Here is a 20,427-nt window from a genome sequence, read left to right as displayed (position 1 = left end):
GAGAACCGGAACGATTTAGATAACGCCCACTCATATTAATGTATGAGTGTCGAATATGTTGGCTGATAGAGCTCGAACTTTCATAATGGACCTAAAATGGCCCAAAAAACAGTCACCCCGTATCGTGTACACCAGTCATACCAAGCTTGCACATCTGTAGGAATTGGGGCCTAAGATAGATCATGGGTAAGCCAGTTCACCAGCTCGAGCTGCTCGACCTTTCTATAATATTTTTAATTAAATTTTTTTTGTCTTTTCAAACAATATAAGATTAAAGAACAGTTATCAAAGTCGACCTGGTAAAGGCTCTGTGTCATTTCAATTAAAAATTATATCTCCATACATAGCAAATCTATAATGTAATTATCTTATATTAAAAGATATAGAAATTTATTTTTCATGCTTTTTTAACTGAATTATTTAAATATTATATAATACGAACTAGACTATAAATTTTTCATCAAGATTTAATTACTAATAACATATGTAATTTATATACAATATTCATTGTAAGGGCATATAAATTATAAATTCACCAAACACAACAATAAGTCAGTCATTCCTTTGTTTGGTTTGCCAAAATTTCAATACTTTGGAGTTAATTGTTCCAGTGGTCACTGAATTTATATTTATGTCCAGTGGTCATTGAAATTATATCTATATCTTCAATTGCTCACTAAAGTTTAAAATGTTGAGTTTTGATCACTGAACTTTAAAAATCGTTGTACATTACTCACTTACATAACTTTTGTCTCAAACTTCTAATGAAATTGATGAGGTAACTGACGGAATGCACATGTGCGCATCATATCACACCGTTAAATTTTGACAGTCAAATTTTGGCCATTGAACTTTGATATAGTCGAACTTTGGCCACTAAAATTTAAAAAATGTCTTCCATTGCTCACTCTAAATTGAAATTTAACTAAGCCTTTGTTTATCTTCTTTAGAACAAAACTTTTTAATTTTCATACTCATTTTTAACCATATATTTATACAATAAAATATGTTACGCATAAACTCAATTATTTTTCAACTTTTTAACCACATTCCCCCATAAAATCACTATTTAAAACTCTTTTTTTAAAGAAAAATAATGGCCATCAAACAGAAGCTAAAATTCGTTGTTAAAATTCAAATTGAATTTGATTTTAACAATACATATATTGGCGTTTCATTGCAATTAGTAGCCAGTTTCTTTGTGCAGCTTTGCCTATACCACTAGAAATAATTAATCAATTACACAATAGTTAAATTTAAATTTAATTTATTTTTGTAGAATTTTCAACTATCATCATTATAATATTTGAATTTTACAATAAAACATGCAATGAATTTGTTGTTAAATAAAATTAAATCGAAATCTTAACAATGAATTTTAATTAAATCAACATTTATTGTGAACAATAGAATACGTTTTGCAAAGTCATGCAAAGAAAGTGACTGCTAATTGCAATGAAACATACAATATATTATTGTTAGAATTAAATTAAATTCGAATTTTAACAACGATGTTAGGCCCTACTTGATGGCCATTATTTAAGAGAGAGAGTTTTAAATAATTATTTTTCGAAAAATAGGGGTTAAAAAGTTGAAAATTTTTTTTTTGAATTTACGAGTAAAATATTTTATTGTATAAATGTGTAGTTAAAAAGGAGTATAAAAATTAAAGAGTTTTGTTTTAGGAGATAAGCAAATGCTTAATTATATCCAAATTTATAATGAGCAATAGCAAACATTTTTCAAAGTTTAGTGGCCTGAGTTCAACTATATCAAAGTTCAGTGGCCAAATTCGATCACCTTAAAATTTAGTGCGTAATATAAGATTTTTTTTAAAGTTTAGTGACCAAAATTTTACTAACTCAAAGTTTAACAGTATGACAGGACGTCACATGTGCATTTCGTCAACCACGTTATCAATTCTATTAGATGTTTGATACGAAAGTTATGTCGGTGAATAACGTATAATGTTTTCCAAAGTTCAATGCCAAAACTCAACATTTTAAATTTTAATGAACAATCGAAAATATAGTTATAAATTCAGTGAACATTGGAACAATTAACTCAATGCTTTGCTTCCCAAGTGCCATAATTAATTTTTAGAGGAAATTACCAAAATAGTCAACTTTTGGATTTGTATACACAAAAATGTCACTTTTTAAATATCTTTACAAAATTATCAATTTTGGACATTTTTGCCCTTCTTAAAAGTTCAAATACCTTACACATCTCTGAGTTGACAACATAAAAAGTTGTACAAAAAGTGGGAAAAATGTGACAATCAATCATTTCACAATTGTATTTCAAAATCCTTACAATATATATATATAGCAAAAAAAATTTAACTATTAACTCATTAATTTTTCTCTCTTTTCTTTGCAAAATTTCTCATTTCTCTTTTCTTCTTTTCTATGGTCCCTCTCTTGATTCTTTGAAAACTATATGAGTGCAAATTCTTACGTTGGGATCCCATTTATTACATCAATACAGAAGGAAGAAGAATATCTTAGGTAAGGTTTCGAATATATGCCTTTTTTTTGATCGATTGAAGGTTTTGTTTCAAGTTTTTACTATTGTTCTTTTTTTTTTCCTTTCTTTTAGATTGCACCATCAATTTTGAGTTCCCTACATCTTGACCGTGAGTTAGATTGTTCTCTGTTTTTGGTTCAACTTTGTTTGGAAAGTTCATTTACAGGAAATTTCGATTTCTCCATTTTTTTGGGTTTATATTTTTTTGGGCATTTTAATTTTTTTCTAAATTTTTTTGGGTGTTATATATGATATTTTTTATATTTTTCTAAATAATTATTTCATGTTCTGTCAATTTTTACTTCATATTTCTCTGAATTTGTTTGGTTTGTAGAAGCTAATTATTGTATTTTACTATTCATTCCAACCTACCTTATTCATTATATTTTTCTACGTTAGGCACGGGTATCGAATATTCTAAGCGAACTGTTTAATTTGTTACAATTAAAGTCTATATAGTTATGAATTTTCGACAAACGAGACTTCTCAAAAGATCAATTATGTGATCCATCTGTCGCGATAAACTGTCGTTCCCGACAGTTTTCATTTATTCTTGACAGATGAGTCATCTTTCGATATGAACTATCGTTCTCGGCAGTGTTCAGTTATTCTCGACAGATGAGTCATCTTTCGATATGAACTGTCATTCTCGACAATTAAATGCAGTATTTCTTGAACATTATAGCTTCTTTTTTTTATATTTCTTATATGTGTGTTTAGCATTAACATCTGAAGAATTCAAAATTTTAAATACTTTCATCTCGTTTCGTAATATACAAACTATAAATATTGAATTCATGTCCACTAGTATTGTAATTGTTGTTTTCAATTAGATGGAGGAAGCATTAACCCTTGCTCAAATAATCATGAGGGTCCATTGCCTTGTGGAAACCAAGAGGTGAACGGTATATGCGTCAATTATGAGGAATTCAAAATTTTAAATACTCTTATCTTATTCTGTAATTTGCAAGCTAAAAATAATGAATTCGTGTCGGTTAGTGTTGCAAATATTGTTTTCAAATAGATTAAGGAGCCATAGAGTTTGAAGTGTCATGCTCGGGAAACGAGAATGTTCCCTCAGCTTGTAGCGTGACGAACGCGGCCACCATATCCATCGAAAGTAACGAAGTTGTTAACACCAAAAGGCAATGATCGACACACATTCGATTTCTTGCAGCATCTACTAAGACTCCATACTCCAAGGAGAGGAGAAAGAGAGTAAAAAAATAGTGTGACGAAATTTGTTAATACTGCATTAGAATTGATTTGTGTACTAAATGACCTCATTTTGCTCACTTCCAAGAATGTGGTTATAAACATGATTTAGTGGTTACATCCACATGTGGTTACATATTTTATCATTTATCGTTTCTCAGATTTGTTGAATTGTTCGATTAGGACGAGAAAAATTGTTAGTTATGTATTATAGTTTTGTCAGGGATAAATATAGTTTACCAAATGTTCTACAACAACTTATCCCTCATGCATCTTATTTATAGTTACATTTTCTGCTCGCAACCGTCAAGAATGATAGAAACCTTTTGTCGGGACAGATAGTTTAATTGTTAAGATGTTATGCAATGTCTGTAAATGATAATAAAATGCTAATAGTAATATAAGTTGACAATGTGTTCGAGAACAACATATCCCTTATACATTTTTTTGTAGTCAAATTTTCTACTTTACAATCATCTTTCGAGAATGATAGAATCCTTCTATCGGATGATATGCAATTTTTATCTATGTATTATTTTGCTTGTGAACTTAAACACGACTAATGTCTGCAAACAGTAATAAAATGACAATGGTAATATATTCAGAATGTACAACGCTATCAGGGAAACATTCAGAATATAACTTCAACTACTTTTAGATCTCAAGCCTATATACATGAGTTGTGTTAGAATGGGGTTGGAACACGTGGTTCGGTTATGGTCAAATCTACCATAATGAGAGCATAGGGTAATACTTGTCGGAACTAAGATGAAAGTGGTTTTGTTCATTCTCCACTTCCATTCGTCGTCCACATAAACAAATTTTTCCTCATGCGACACGATGAATATCAAATAATTACTAGATATTGTAATGGTAAGAACTCTGCACAATCAATATGTCAATATTTTATAGTATGAAGTGACACTTTTGAATATTTAAATCCATTCAATAACAAAAGGTGAAATGAATGATTGAATCCCAACAGTTAAATTATTTATCCCGACAGTCTGTAAATGTCGAGTTCAATAGTCAATATGTCTAATATGGCGGTTTCAAAATGTCGAATTCGATAGTTGAACTGTCAAATTGTTGGGAAGCTTAAAAACATGTATTTGGTACCTTGGAAAAAATTATTCAAAACATTAATGGTGATAATCAATTCTCAATAGCAACATCACAATATCTTCTCAAAAATAAATAAGAAATAATTTAATAGTTAATTAATTATGGAATCCTTAATATTTTGTAAAGGATATTGATATTTTTTTCCTTCAAAAATATATAAATAATCAAACAAATCAATGAATAAGAGTTTCAAAAATTTCAAATAAGTATAACTATATTCTATTTAACATTTAAAATAGTAAATTATAAGATGAAAATATAAATAATTTATAATAGCTAACCTCTGAAAAATGGATGATAAATCTAATAGTAATATCTTCTTGATGATGAAATGAAGAAGATGGATAAGAAATTAGAGTTTGTGAATGGTAAGAAGTTATGCATTTTTTTCTTTTTTTTAAAAATTTTTCAAGTTCTTTTTTTTTTTTTTTGCCAAAATTCATATTATACAATATAATAATCATATATCTAATATTTAGAATATACAAAACAAATCATCACATCAAACATTAATGACTTTCAAATCAAGCATTAAATGCTCATAAAAAGGTGTCACTAAAGGTAATATAGACCTTTTACACCCAAAAGTGACATTTTTGACCAAATTTAATGCAAATGAATTTTTTTTTTTGCTCATTTTCAAATTTAGTGACATTTTTGAAAATTCTCCTTAATTTTAAAACATAGTCAAAAGTCAAAATAGATTGACAATTTTACAAAAACCATTGATTTACTCGAATTTGACCAACTTTTGATCGAGTAATGAGCAATTCGATCCAATTGGGTTACCTAGCCCGATTAAGGGCTAGAGTCAATATTTTTCAAGTCGGACCAAGTTTAATAACACTGGATCAAAGCGTCTAATTCTTTTGCAACCTATAATAATATGGAAATAGATCAATATATCCCCTTTTTCAAGAAAAAGTAGGCAACGGTCTGCATCTTGGGGGCTACCGGGGCATAGCACATCTATCTTTTGGACTGCCCATGTGCCGATCAAATGGCAAAAGGCCTTGAAGACAAGGTTTGGTTTCTAGGCGGCCATGCCATGGGATCGCATTCGCATGTTGGCCGGGCCGCTCGAGTTTGTGGGTAATTCAATTCATTTTGCCCCTTCTAATAAGATATTTGTCAACGCCGTTTTTAGAAAACTAAACAAAAATTTTTAAAAAATTAAGATCAAATTTAATAGTTAATTTTAATTATATATTTTATGAGATCCACAATTTTTGTCGACGTTTCAACCACATTTTATCAACTTTTATCAAAATATGTTAAAAGTTTTGTGAGTTGTGACAAACGATCCCTTACTGTAGTGAACGTATCCATCGGTACTAAAGATTTGTTACTTATTGACATTTTGTAAAAGGGAATAATCACCGGACTTAAAGCATACGTGACCACGTGAGTTCGTAGCTGTTAGTTTGTACTCAAAGATTGGTAATGCCCAATTCTATAATTAAGCGTCTATTTTGGATCTTAAATTTCTATAAAATTAAGTTTTCAATGTTTAAGTTTTATAGAACTTGTTGTCACATAAATATTGTACACGCATACGACCCATAATCCGAAATTTTTATTACTAAACATTTTTCCATTTTTTATACGAAGAGAGAAATGGAGAAGAGAATAGCGACAGTTAGAAACTCGGTTATATTTTATTGAGATTCAAAATTCATATTCATAGAAAGTTTCACATTCATATGTTATAATTAAGATTGTAGGGATATGATGATCACCCAAAATTAATAATTAATTTAAAACACCTCCCGTAAATGACTATTCATATGGAAAATGCCTCCTGCACAGGATCTGTGCAACAGACCCTGTGCAAGCAGCACAATTGCTATTCATATAATGATTGTGTTCCTAAAAATCTTGTTTGGTAAAAATCTAGTAAGACAAAAAATGCCAAAATGAAAAAGCGCAAAAAAAAATGGTATAATCAAACAATTAATACTATTTATAATCAATGACTACAGTAGTAGTCATTGGCGGACATGTAAGCTTAATGAGTAATTTCATCTTTAAGTACTCCACCATTTTTTGACTTAAGTTTAAAAATTACTCAATAACTTGTTCAAAATATAAGTTGAGATCTATTTCTCAAAGCATCCACTTGTTAATAAACTTTTATATTTTAGTCAAATATAAATTTGTTAACTATCATGCCAAATATCATATAACTTAACAAATATGTTTTTTAAAATCTCCATAAACAATTGGGATATGCCTGCATTTGTCCAATATTGTCTAATGCAACATCGCATATGACAATCCAACATCGCATATGATTTAAAATGTTGGTTTCACCGAAAATTCTAGATAATCTAGGTGTATAATCTCTTTGGTTTTTATTTTCTCATATTCCACTAAATTCTTTTTAATCCAAGCAAAAATTCTGCTAGAGGCTATACAACATTGCCTACAAATCTGTAAACACATATCTACCATTCTTAGAAGAGCAGTGCTTCATTTACAGAATGAAGGTTCACAGAAGTTCTACATACAAGACACAAATGCGTGGGGCCTGCAATTTATTGTCATTTTTTTATACACGCTTGGGGACCCGATCTCCTCTCTCTTCTGACTCCATTTTGTGATCAATTAATCTGTACAATCAGATTAATTGTTCTTAGAAAGACCATTCTCATTAGCTACCCATTTATATAAGGAAAGTTTGTATTCATCTGCTCTACATAATTAATGCCACTGTCTTCATTCAAACTCAAGACAGTTTTGTAACGCGTTTACCAAAAATTTTATCTGCGTCACTGTTCAGGGAAGCAATCAACTTAAATTATTTTGTTTTAGAAAATTGAAAGATAACCACTAAGACAACGACAATATATTATAATTTCAATTTTTTATTTTCTTTAACAAAAATCCAAAGTGATAGAGAAAGTTAGTTTTGATTACATTTAGGGTCCGTTCGATTGCAAAAATGAAATTTGAGTGGAAAGAAAACAAATTTCAGAGCATTGAATTGCTTAGAAATTATTTTACAGGAAATTGTCAATTATTGTGTTTGTTGGTATAATTTTTTAGGTGAAAAATGTTGAAATAAAAGTGTTTTTTTGGTGTTCGTATGGTTTTGTTTTACATGAAAATTGTCAATTAAGGGATAGAATTTACTGGTATTAGGAATAAAATTTGTTTCCATTGCCAAGAAAAAAAAGCAAAGAAAATCATCTATCTTTTGATATTCATTTGACTTTATTTTATATGAAAATTGTCAATTAAAGAAAAATATTTTTTTACATTTTGGAATAAAATTTGTTTCCATTGCCCAAATAAAAAAAAATGAAAACCAATTCCCACCTTTTCTAGCAAAACCAAGAAAATTCCAGCTTCCAAGAAAACCAAATTCCATGGAAAAATATGCTATCAAATAGCCAAAAAATGAAAGTTGGAATTTGAATTCCATTTTCCATGAAAAATATAGTGCTATCAAACATGGCCTTATAGCTTATTTTCATTTTATTAAATTGATCTAGAATGATTTATATTTTTCAACAATTTTTTTTGGAATTTAATTGTATCTCTTAACTCAAAATATTTGCGTTCGCTACTAATAGTAGTCATCTTATATGTTATATGAAGCAATGAAATTACAAGAAATTAATTCCTAAAATAAAACTGCCACATGTTGCCTTTTTATTACTCCAATCAAATGCTGCTTAGATAAAATCTTTCAAAACAACCCCATGAAAAATATTTGGAAACAAAATCGAGTTCGCGTAATTTTATTTCCTTTTTCTCACCAATCAACCTGTCGGACATGTTCCAAAACAACTCCCACCCAACAAAATAAAAAAACAAATCAGCAGGCAAGCACAAACAAGTGCCGTGAATGGTGATGATCCCAAATGGCTAATTGATTAATGAAATATTAAATCTTAAAATAGTCGAGAATACAGCTTGAATGTGACCTGTAGAGTTTGACAGACACTCCATAAATCTCAATCAATACGACGACATGGCCACTCTCAATTTAACATGTACTACAGATCAAGTAGGGACAGAGGAACAAGTTTCCCGGCAGAGGCTTTTGAGAAAAGGGGTATTATTGACTTGTAGTTTTTCAGATCTCCCTTTACCCTGTTTTTCTTGATTTCTCAGTCCAAAGAAACAAAACAAGAATTTACCCTATTTAATCTCAATTATTTGTTGATTATCATTTTATTGCATTTTTTCTTTTTTTGGTGGGTTTCGAAATAAGTTGAAATTTTTGTCTCCAATTTTTGAGTTCAATTGGCGGGAAATCAAGTTTGTCGTCATCTATTGAAATCTTTTTGTTTTATTTGTGAATTCAAAGTTTTGGTGCGTTACAATTCACAAACAGTAGTTGGGTGGGGTTCTACATTATAATTCAAATCAAATGTATATAGATATACTGAATATATAGAAAAGGAAGTCGAAAAATGGGGGTATTGGATAATACGAAAGGGCTAATATTGGCAATGTTGTCGAGCTTGTTTATTGGGACGAGCTTCATCTTGAAGAAGAAAGGTCTTAAGCGTGCTGCTGCTGCCGGTACTCGTGCAGGTCCGATTTATTCAATCTTGGATTCTTGATTAGTTTTTTGAAATTATTATTTGGTTTTCGCGTTTAAATTTGCTCGATCAGCTAGATCTCTGCTTGAATAATTGACACCTGATCTAATTTCGGGGGAATAGTTTGTTTCTGATTGTAATTACTGAGAATTTAGATTATGCATTTTGCGATTACTTGATGTAATGAAAATTTGAATTTGCTATGCTTTTCATAGCCTTTTCCAAGTCCGGCTGCAGGAGGAGGATACCGATAGCTTGAAAAACTTTACTGAATCTGATGACGCGAATCCTAATACAAGTTTCATGTGTTGTTATGATTTGAAGTTGTGGAATAATAGTGTCCGCCGTTTGGTGTTTTGAAACAGAAATGGAGTTTATGCACTGGGATTTTCTCCCATTACCTGAGAAAATTGGTAGAAGGCTTTATCAGCTTGGCTTGAGCTATGCTTTTGTGGGGAAGCTAATTAGAAATAGATGAATTGATGACTTAAATTTAAGGTTGGCTCTAAGAATTTCTGGTTCCCATGGTTGGTTGTGGTGTTGGCGTTATTGATTAGAATTGGAAAACATCAATGGGCAAATTGTATGCGAAAGGAAATCTAATTATATCACTCATTTATATAGAGAAGCTGCCCATGAAAACTCGGATTGTATAATCATTCTTGAAACAATTTCATATAAGGAAATAATTAGATATACATTTATCTCGATTTCCAATTCTTGCAAAATCAACTTGTTAAATGTTATAAAACACTTCTATGCTACTAATCCTGCAGGTACCGGAAGCTACACTTACTTGTTAGAACCTCTTTGGTGGGCAGGCATGATTACAAGTAAGTATTTGAATGATTGCTTCCTGTTAGGTCATTCTCATCTCTGAAAGAACCAAAATATTCTCATTGTAAAGGAATTAATTTTTAAATTACGCTTACATATAGTGATTGTCGGAGAGATAGCAAATTTTGTTGCTTATATGTTTGCCCCAGCAGTTCTTGTGACTCCTCTCGGTGCATTGAGTATTATTGTTAGGTGCGATTTCTGAATTCTTTGTGTTATTAAGTGTGATAATGTAAATTCTGTAAGAAATTCTTGATGATCTATTACAATACTAACTTCTTTGATGAATCTGAATAGTGCTGTTCTAGCACACTTTATGCTGAAGGAACGATTAAGGCAGATGGGTATTCTGGGATGTTTGTCCTGCATCGTAGGATCAATAGTAATTGTAATTCATGCACCTCAGGAACATACACCAAGTTCTGTGCTAGAAATCTGGACTTTGGCTACTGAACCAGGTTCCTATTTCTTGACTTCAAAAACTTCTTTTGCATTTGCCCAGAAAAAAGTCATTTCTCACTTCTGCTTGTTGCTTCTGCCTACAGCTTTTCTGATTTATGAAGCAGTAACATTGTCAATGGTTCTTGTTCTGATTATATACTTTGAGCCCCACTATGGACAGACAAACATTCTGGTTTACTTGGGAATTTGTTCGTTGATGGGTTCACTTACGGTAATAGTTTTTCCCGGAAATATTTATTGTGCTATTTGTTTGATAAAAACAAATTTATATCTCCCATGCTTGTATCATGTTTGACTAAGTATATGAGTAGATTTTAAAGTAATTCTTTTATTGGTTAAGTTAGAAATAATGAATTACTTATTTTGAAACTAAGGTAAGAGTTACTTTAAAAATATTAACTATTTTTACTTAAAAGTAAGCAAAATGTTAGTTATCCAAATATGCTAGGAGACTAAATTAAAAAGTAGCTTCACCTTTTCTTAAGTTTATCCAAACACGATCAACATCTTATTATTTTTATTATTATTATTATTATTATTATTATTATTATTATGATGATGATGATGATGTTACCATGCAGGTCATGAGCATAAAGGCTATAGGAACTGCAATAAAGCTTACTCTGGAGGGGATCAGTCAAGCAGCATATCCACAGACATGGTTTTTTCTTTCGGTTGCAGTAATCTGTGTGATCACACAGTTAAATTATCTTAACAAGGTGCTCATAATCTTAAAATACCTTTTTTTTATTCCTGCATGATGATAAAATTTAGCTAGTGCTTCATTGTTTAACCAAATGAGCTTCTTCAATGTATGAATCTTAGTGCTTCATTTCCATTCTGATGAACGTCTTTTGTTTCCTCTTTCTCACATTTCCTGATCCCTATGTCTTTTTTGTTCAGGCACTTGATACTTTCAATGCAGCAATTGTTTCTCCAATATATTATGTGATGTTCACAACTCTAACTATCATCGCGAGTGCGATAATGTTCAAGGTAATTCCCATTCTCTTGGAATGTATGTTATCCATTTCCTGCTTCATTACACCTCTAAGTTTACATGGACAAATTATTACTAATGGCTAATTTGTTTGCAGGACTGGTCAGGTCAGGACATGAATAGCATAATATCTGAGATATGTGGATTCATTACTGTCCTATCGGGAACAATAATACTTCACGTGACACGAGAAGAGGAACCCACAACACTGCCAGGTATAGTCCAAGGTGAAGTTCCATCCCACTATGTATCAAGATGTGTGCCAATATAACATGTTCCATAAGTAGTTTACTGTCTACAGTTATGGTTTACTAACCTTTATGTCATGTTTAGCATGCTATATTGAACAAGCTTTCCTGTGTATGAATTATGAACATGGCATGTTTTGTCGAGGATTGGACAGACCAGTTGAACAAAAGTTCAATTTTTATCCTTCAAATTCTCTTGTTCAATCCCTTACAGCGCACCAAACAAGATATGGTTTTGAATAGACGAGCAGATTGTTAAAATCATTCGTCATTGAGATCTAATTTTAGGAAATTTGACTTTATTTTCAGTCCTGATGTAGATTTTATCAGCATATGTGAAATTCCCAAGTTTAAAAACAGAATTGGGTGGCCGGAGGAGCATTATCTTGCCCAGCTACCTTTAATCGTAGCTATGGTGTTATCTATATAGCTAACACCATTCATTGACTTATTTTTGCAGGAACCATAATATGGTATGATGGAGATCCGGCAAAAGGCTTGGAAGATGCACATTATATCACATTGCACTCTCCCGATTTCTTTCAGTAGTGAATTTTCTAAAAAGACTCGAGCAAGACAAGTTTACTAGCACTTGGGCTAATATGGCACACAATGATTTATGATTTTGGGGATACGAGTTTCTCAAAAAGATTGTGCATTTTCAGGACTGGATAGGCTGCCTCTTCCTCTGTGCACCTTTCCTTAGATGTTCAGGGACGAGGGCTCTTTAAATTGCAGATGCATATTCTAGTTGGATTAATGGATCTTCCATGGCAATCTCAAGCTATGTGTTGAAACATACACAAGTAGGGTTTCCTTCAGCTTATGTTGACTGGTGATTGTATATATTTGTCCTTATCCTCATTTCTTCGAGTAATTGAGTTAATAGTTGTATGATTATTGGTTTTGTTTTTTTATTGTAGTTCTGAGAGCGATCAGTGCAGATAAGGTTTAGTAATACTATCACCCGTTTTTGAAGATATTTATGTCGTCAATATGAAGATATCAGTTTTGTATTTGTAAGCTGCATGTTTGATGTTTTCATGCCTGATACTTTCCGCTTATTATTTTTGTTTTTTCCTTGTTTTCCTTTTCTGATCATCGTTGAAAGAGTAATAGATCTTTTGTGAAGTCAGAAATGATCTCCTACTCATGGTGGGTAGGAGTTATCTTGTCTATTGATTGCCATGTCAGCGGTCAAGCCTACAATTTTTGACAATTCAATATTAAGTAATGTTATTTGCAATCGTTCTCCACAACATTCATCTTATATGACATACACAAGGTGCATAATTATTTGTTGCATACATAATACAATTACCAAAGAGTGGAATGCTGGTCTACATTGGGTTAAGCTATTTTATTGACCCACAGTCTGTACACTAAAGTAAAACTAGGTCTATACAATAAAGTAACTCTAAAGGATTACCTAGTAGTTAACTACTCTTCAATCTAACATCACCCCTCAAGCTCATGGGGGTGTGAACAATCGTGAGCTTGCTATGGAGAAACTATGAAATCTGTGAGTTGAGAGGGGTTTGTTCATGATTCCAAGATGTTCCTCTGAATGGGTAAACTGAACCAGCAAAGATTTATCCACAACTTGATCCCTCACGAAGTGGTAATTAATCTATATATGTTTAGTGTGTGCCTGCGTGATAGGATTCACAGCAATGTGCGTAGCGTTGGAAAATCGGTGCATAATTTATATTCGACAACTAACATTTTACGTGTAAAACTTATCAGAACAAAGATACGTGCATGAAAATATGATCAAATCACGATTCACTGAAACAAAGAGAATAGAAGGAGATGAATCGAAATGAGATATGCGATTGAAAATCTCCATAAGACGGATTTCACATTTTCACGGTATTAACAAGATCAAATGGATGTCTGTCTCCCAAATATAACGCCTTATTATTATTATTATTATTATGATGATGATGATGATGTTACCATGCAGGTCATGAGCATAAAGGCTATAGGAACTGCAATAAAGCTTACTCTGGAGGGGATCAGTCAAGCAGCATATCCACAGACATGGTTTTTTCTTTCGGTTGCAGTAATCTGTGTGATCACACAGTTAAATTATCTTAACAAGGTGCTCATAATCTTAAAATACCTTTTTTTTATTCCTGCATGATGATAAAATTTAGCTAGTGCTTCATTGTTTAACCAAATGAGCTTCTTCGATGTATGAATCTTAGTGCTTCATTTCCATTCTGATGAACGTCTTTTGTTTCCTCTTTCTCACATTTCCTGATCCCTATGTCTTTTTTGTTCAGGCACTTGATACTTTCAATGCAGCAATTGTTTCTCCAATATATTATGTGATGTTCACAACTCTAACTATCATCGCGAGTGCGATAATGTTCAAGGTAATTCCCATTCTCTTGGAATGTATGTTGTCCATTTCCTGCTTCATTACACCTCTAAGTTTACATGGACAAATTATTACTAATGGCTAATTTGTTTGCAGGACTGGTCAGGTCAGGACATGAATAGCATAATATCTGAGATATGTGGATTCATTACTGTCCTATCGGGAACAATAATACTTCACGTGACACGAGAAGAGGAACCCACAACACTGCCAGGTATAGTCCAAGGTGAAGTTCCATCCCACTATGTATCAAGATGTGTGCCAATATAACATGTTCCATAAGTAGTTTACTGTCTACAGTTATGGTTTACTAACCTTTATGTCATGTTTAGCATGCTATATTGAACAAGCTTTCCTGTGTATGAATTATGAACATGGCATGTTTTGTCGAGGATTGGACAGACCAGTTGAACAAAAGTTCAATTTTTATCCTTCAAATTCTCTTGTTCAATCCCTTACAGCGCACCAAACAAGATATGGTTTTGAATAGACGAGCAGATTGTTAAAATCATTCGTCATTGAGATCTAATTTTAGGAAATTTGACTTTATTTTCAGTCCTGATGTAGATTTTATCAGCATATGTGAAATTCCCGAGTTTAAAAACAGAATTGGGTGGCCGGAGGAGCATTATCTTGCCCAGCTACCTTTAATCGTAGCTATGGTGTTATCTATATAGCTAACACCATTCATTGACTTATTTTTGCAGGAACCATAATATGGTATGATGGAGATCCGGCAAAAGGCTTGGAAGATGCACATTATATCACATTGCACTCTCCCGATTTCTTTCAGTAGTGAATTTTCTAAAAAGACTCGAGCAAGACAAGTTTACAAGTTTACTAGCACTTGGGCTAATATGGCACACAATGATTTATGATTTTGGGGATACGAGTTTCTCAAAAAGATTGTGCATTTTCAGGACTGGATAGGCTGCCTCTTCCTCTGTGCACCTTTCCTTAGATGTTCAGGGACGAGGGCTCTTTAAATTGCAGATGCATATTCTAGTTGGATTAATGGATCTTCCATGGCAATCTCAAGCTATGTGTTGAAACATACACAAGTAGGGTTTCCTTCTGCTTATGTTGACTGGTGATTGTATATATTTGTCCTTATCCTCATTTCTTCGAGTAATTGAGTTAATAGTTGTATTACTATTGGTTTTGTTTTTTTATTGTAGTTCTGAGAGCGATCAGTGCAGATAAAGTTTAGTAATACTATCACCCGTTTTTGAAGATATTTATGTCGTCAATATGAAGATATCAGTTTTGTATTTGTAAGCTGCATGTTTGATGTTTTCATGCTTGATACTTTCCGCTTCTTATTTTTGTTTTTTCCTTGTTTTCCTTTTCTGATCATCGTTGAAAGAGTAATAGATCTTTTGTGAAGTCAGAAATGATCTCCTACTCATGGTGGGTAGGAGTTATCTTGTCCATTGATTGTCATGTCAGCGGTCAAGCCTATAATTTTTGACAATTCAATATTGTGTAATGTTATTTGCAATCGCTCTCCACGACATTCATCTTATATGACATACACAAGGTACATAATTATTTGTTGCATACATAATACAATTACCAAAGAGTGGAATGCTGGTCTACATGGGGTTAAGCTATTTTATTGACCCACAGTCTGTACACTAAAGTAAAACTAGGTCTATACAATAAAGTAACTCTTAAAGGATTACCTAGTAGTTAACTACTCTTCAATCTAACGTCACCCCTCAAGCTCATGGGGGTGTGAACAATCGTGAGCTTGCTATGGAGAGACTATGAAATCTGTGAGTTGAGAGGGGTTTGTTCATGATTCCAAGATGTTCCTCTGAATGGGTAAACTGAACCTGCAAAGATTTATCCACAACTTGATCCCTCACGAAGTGGTAATTAATCTATATATGTTTAGTGTGTGCCTGCGTGATAGGATTCACAGCAATGTGCGTAGTGTTGGAAAATCGGTGCATAATTTATATTCGACAACTAACATTTTACATGTAAAACTCATCAGAACAAAGATACGTGCATGAAAATACGATCAAGTCACGATTCACTGAAACAAAGAAAATAGGAGATGAATCGAAATGAGATATGCGATTGAAAATCTCCATAAGACGGATTTCACATTTTCACGGTATTAACAAGATCAAATGGATGTCTATCTCCCAAATATAACGTTTTTTCCAAAATTTATATGGCAGAATATTAATTTTATCGGGAGAACCAAGGTGTTGATAATATTCTTTTCAAATGGAATAGACATGAACTAAAATAGTTGGGATAGAATTTTATTTCTGAAAATAAGTCGGAGGAAATTTAATTTCAGAAAATAGAAATAACAGAATATTTTGAAAAGTACAGAGAATTTAGAAATCAATTTTTCTTGAACTAGGGATACGAAATATGGAATTGGAAGTCCCTATTTATAGATTTTCAAGTATCTTTTCAGAATGATATCATTTTTGATATAAATTAATGTATGTGGTTCAGTGGTCAAACTTTTCATATTTAATGATTTGGATTGCACTACATTAAAGATTCTGAATTTCGTTATGTACACTTAGTGCTTGTTTGTTACTGATTAAAAGCCAATTCAAATAAATTGTTTGACCGTTATTTCACTATTTCAATCGTCATTTTTGAATTATTCTCTTACAGATAAGACTCACTTTATCTCTAACGGTAAAAGAATCGGTTATCAAAATTTCTACTAAATAAGCTCTTAATCTCAAATAGACTCTTTGATATGCATTATTTACATTTGAAAATTCATTACTAGTCATCACACCCAAACAACATGACTCTTTGATATGCATCATTGGTATTTGAAGAGTCATGAGGAGTCGTCACACCAACTAAAGACTCTTCCAATCTACACATACAAAAATTATCCCGTAAATCCAACATGTAGCGGTAGCACTCATCTTAGCACAATAAAGAGAAGGTAAACAAATATGATTTAGATCTTTGAGTAAGTCTTCCAACAAGATAATCCTTGAAAATTGAATTCCTGTAGATTTGGCATTGTTGCGAAAGCTCGCTACAAAATTTTCGAAATCTTGATTTTTAAGCTTAGTTTCACGTTACTTTTCACTACCAAACAATCAATTCAAATGACTTTGAGTCATAACTAATATATTCACCTATGGTAGTTTCTCAATATCACTTACAAAGGACAATATATTGGTGTTGATTTGTAGCCACAAAGGTAAGAAAAAAGCAATGAAAGAAGACACGAAGATTAGACCAAAGACACAAAGACAGCCACCGATTTTGGATCACGAAGCAAACTGGTTTTTCTCCCTCCATTTCTAGCTACGTCTTTTTCCTCTTTTTTCTCACAAATCACACACATAAAAATGGCTAGGACAATACACAGGGACGAATCCGAGATTACTGGTGAGTTAGGGCAACGGTTGATCGTCGATCGTCAATGATCGCCACAGCGATATCGTTTATTAATCATAAAAAATGATATAAAGAACAAAAGGAACATTTTGGGAAAGTAAAACAAGACTAACAGGTCTAAAAAAATCAACAGTATCTTCAATAATAATAATAATAATAATAATAATAATAATAATTAACACACCCAACAGAAACAACAATCATACAAAGAGATCACATTTAGTAAAAAAGGATAACATTCAGCATCTCATAAACAACTAGCAATTATGAATAGTAAATGAAAAAAAAATAAAAATCGTCCAGGATTTATTGGGTATCAAAACCCAACAAACCTTTACATTGATACACAATCAACCTACAAGCAATTAAACACAAAGTTAATACTTGTATAATCAAGGTAACCAATAAAATTGGGATCATAGACATTACCTCGTCTTTTGGACCTGAAACACATTCAATACTTGCTTTATATACTCATTAGAGCTAAGATAAAAAAATAAATCCAAATAGAAACGGATAATCATAGTAATAAATCAAGAGCATATGCCACATGTGATGAAGATATAACACAAAATAACACAAATCTTTTCAAACACATTCACATTGAACAATAGACTAATACCAAGTTAATCAATTAAATGGCCAACACATAAACAACAAATATATAAATGACCCACGAAAAGATCTTATCACATTTATCCTATCCCATTCCGTGTCGCTCACATCTTGAGAAATCATATATCCTATTATCGCCCACCATACTCACTAGGCTATTCACTAACTCGTGTCTAACTGGTAAATCACAATAGATCATAAGTCCACGGAATTATCCTCTATCGCTACTTCACTTTTGCCATGGATAATAGGTCTCCACCTAATAGAGTGATGAAAGTGTCTCTTTCATATTTCATTTGATCGGGATCTTCACAAATAAAAGATTCTAATATTTAATTTCCTCCCTACTCGTAATCTAAATGTCACACTCTACATTCACGGTGCAAACCACCAATATATCCTTAGGCATCTACACTCCACATTACCAAAAGATACACATCACACTTACTGCTAATGCATCCCAACCCCCACTATGCTGGCAAACTAGTTACAAATTGCTCTCAAATTCATGCAAAAGCATATAACAAACATAATGAAATGTAGCATATAACCATGCAACAGAATTATGCAATCACACATATGTAGAAATGATTACATATAGATGTACATGCGATAACTAGTTTTATTCTTAATAAACCATGCTAGGGTTATCACTTGACCCCAAAACAATATTCGCCCCACCTCTCATCCTACCTTTCTGCTTACTGGCACTGTTGAATTAAATATTTGGATGGATGCTGAACGTATTAATTTGAACGAAAAGAAGAAATTCAAAAGATATATAAACTGCATGGATATTATATAATATAGGAAATGATGTTTGAGCACCCACCCCCAATACTACTGTCCTCCTGATAGTTTTTGTGTTGTTGTAGTGATGAGATAGGATGATTGAGGATGTTTTGTATGGAATAATTTTGGAGGTAAAAAATTGTTGGCTTTTTATTGAAAGTTAATAGTTTGGAAGATTTTGGTAGAAAGTAATTTGGTGGACAAAGTGGGTAGGAGAAAGGAATTTTATTAGAATGATAATAGCTTACAATAGCTTGAGCTTTGTCTAGCTTCTTTTTTCTTACTAACAAATGAGGGATCATGCCCTATTTATAGACTCTTATCATATCTTCTAGAGAATTCTAATAGTGTCCACAACCTATACAAGGTTTTTTGGTGTCCAAGTTACTCTAGTGGAATCTAGACAATTCTAATTTTTTATTATACTTGCTTACCAAGGAATTCTAGGATATTCTAGGCAAGTAATTCTAGATTCTTCTAGAAATGAGCATCATTAAATTTATCACCTCCCTTAGGTCCCCTTACATGATTTTATCCCATTTTGTTGTTCTGTTCTCAATCCTTATCCTTTGAAAGTTTGTCGTGTGAGCATGTTAATTAAGTTTATGTCTTTAGAAGCAAAAAATAAAAAATAAAAAATGGAAGGGTTTGTCTGTGCTTTGGTGAAATTGATGATTAGGAAACTCGGTAGAATAGTACCTCACCTGTTGTGTGTTATAATATATTGATATATATTTTATTCTCATCGTTTGATTAGTTTCTCATTAAACTTAATTAATTTTTGTTTTAGTGCTGAAAAAACTGAAAATGGACCTGCTGAAGACGGTGAAGATAAAGATGCCCAAATGTGAAGGGAAATTTGTTTGGAAGGGAAAAGTGGTAAACATGGCTGAAAATTTTGATATGCTGGAGTGATCTTCTATTGATCTTTTGTGTTACTGTGTCGTACAAGAAAGAGGCATTTTGGTACAAAATTTGCACATATATAATATTTTTAAGGGGTTAAAGGTTTGTTGTATTGGGAGTATTATAATTAGATTGGTGTTAATTTCATTGTTGGTCAAACTCTGTTCTTAGATGAAGCATGTGATATAATTTAACTTTAACAATTAACATATAGAAACTCCTTATCTGTTGCAAGTATATGCATTAATGCAGTTGTGATAGTAGCATTTTCAAAACTGTATTTGATGTGATCACCCGGAATCCTGAATGCATTTGTAGTGTCTTGATGGGAATTCACATGGCAGGAACTATACACAT

The 20,427-nt window shown here is 32.2% G+C and overlaps 2 protein-coding genes across 4 annotated transcripts; both read left to right on the top strand.

Moving 5' to 3' along the window:
- The first annotated feature begins 8,683 nt into the window (after positions 1-8,683).
- Positions 8,684-13,012, top strand: LOC111376877 (probable magnesium transporter NIPA6). 2 transcript variants are annotated; one of them, XM_022999883.1, is made up of 9 exons: positions 8,684-9,417; positions 10,202-10,258; positions 10,364-10,454; positions 10,560-10,720; positions 10,808-10,935; positions 11,306-11,443; positions 11,628-11,720; positions 11,822-11,939; positions 12,433-13,012. In XM_022999883.1, the coding sequence occupies exons 1-9, from the start codon at positions 9,294-9,296 to the stop codon at positions 12,519-12,521; spliced, it is 999 nt and encodes a 332-aa protein (XP_022855651.1). In that variant the 5' UTR covers positions 8,684-9,293; the 3' UTR covers positions 12,522-13,012. The 2 variants fall into 2 exon arrangements, with proteins under 2 accessions (XP_022855651.1, XP_022855650.1); XM_022999882.1 differs by having other exon boundaries at positions 11,822-11,951.
- A 913-nt stretch (positions 13,013-13,925) lies between these two features.
- On the top strand, positions 13,926-15,676 carry LOC111376882 (probable magnesium transporter NIPA6). Of its 2 annotated transcripts, none has more exons than XM_022999890.1 (4): positions 13,926-14,076; positions 14,261-14,353; positions 14,455-14,572; positions 15,066-15,676. In XM_022999890.1, exons 1-4 carry the CDS (start codon positions 13,933-13,935, stop codon positions 15,152-15,154), a joined length of 444 nt encoding a protein of 147 aa, XP_022855658.1. In that variant the 5' UTR covers positions 13,926-13,932; the 3' UTR covers positions 15,155-15,676. The 2 variants fall into 2 exon arrangements, with proteins under 2 accessions (XP_022855658.1, XP_022855656.1); XM_022999888.1 differs by having other exon boundaries at positions 14,455-14,584.
- Positions 15,677-20,427: the final 4,751 nt, after the last annotated feature.

Source organism: Olea europaea, unplaced genomic scaffold, assembly GCF_002742605.1.
Source record: "Olea europaea var. sylvestris unplaced genomic scaffold, O_europaea_v1 scaffold1572, whole genome shotgun sequence".
Lineage (NCBI taxonomy): Eukaryota > Viridiplantae > Streptophyta > Magnoliopsida > Lamiales > Oleaceae > Olea > Olea europaea.
This window is presented reverse-complemented; position numbering and strand designations above follow the sequence as displayed.

Coding starts and splice junctions, on each gene's coding strand:
- LOC111376877 (XM_022999882.1), top strand. CDS start 9,294: ATGGGGGTATTGGATAATACGAAAGGGCTAATATTGGCAATGTTGTCG. Junction 10,259..10,363: donor GTGGGCAGGCATGATTACAA/GTAAGTATTTGA, acceptor GCTTACATATAG/TGATTGTCGGAGAGATAGCA. Junction 11,444..11,627: donor AGTTAAATTATCTTAACAAG/GTGCTCATAATC, acceptor TTTTTTGTTCAG/GCACTTGATACTTTCAATGC.
- LOC111376882 (XM_022999888.1), top strand. CDS start 13,933: ATGCAGGTCATGAGCATAAAGGCTATAGGAACTGCAATAAAGCTTACT. Junction 14,077..14,260: donor AGTTAAATTATCTTAACAAG/GTGCTCATAATC, acceptor TTTTTTGTTCAG/GCACTTGATACTTTCAATGC. Junction 14,585..15,065: donor ACTGCCAGGTATAGTCCAAG/GTGAAGTTCCAT, acceptor TTATTTTTGCAG/GAACCATAATATGGTATGAT.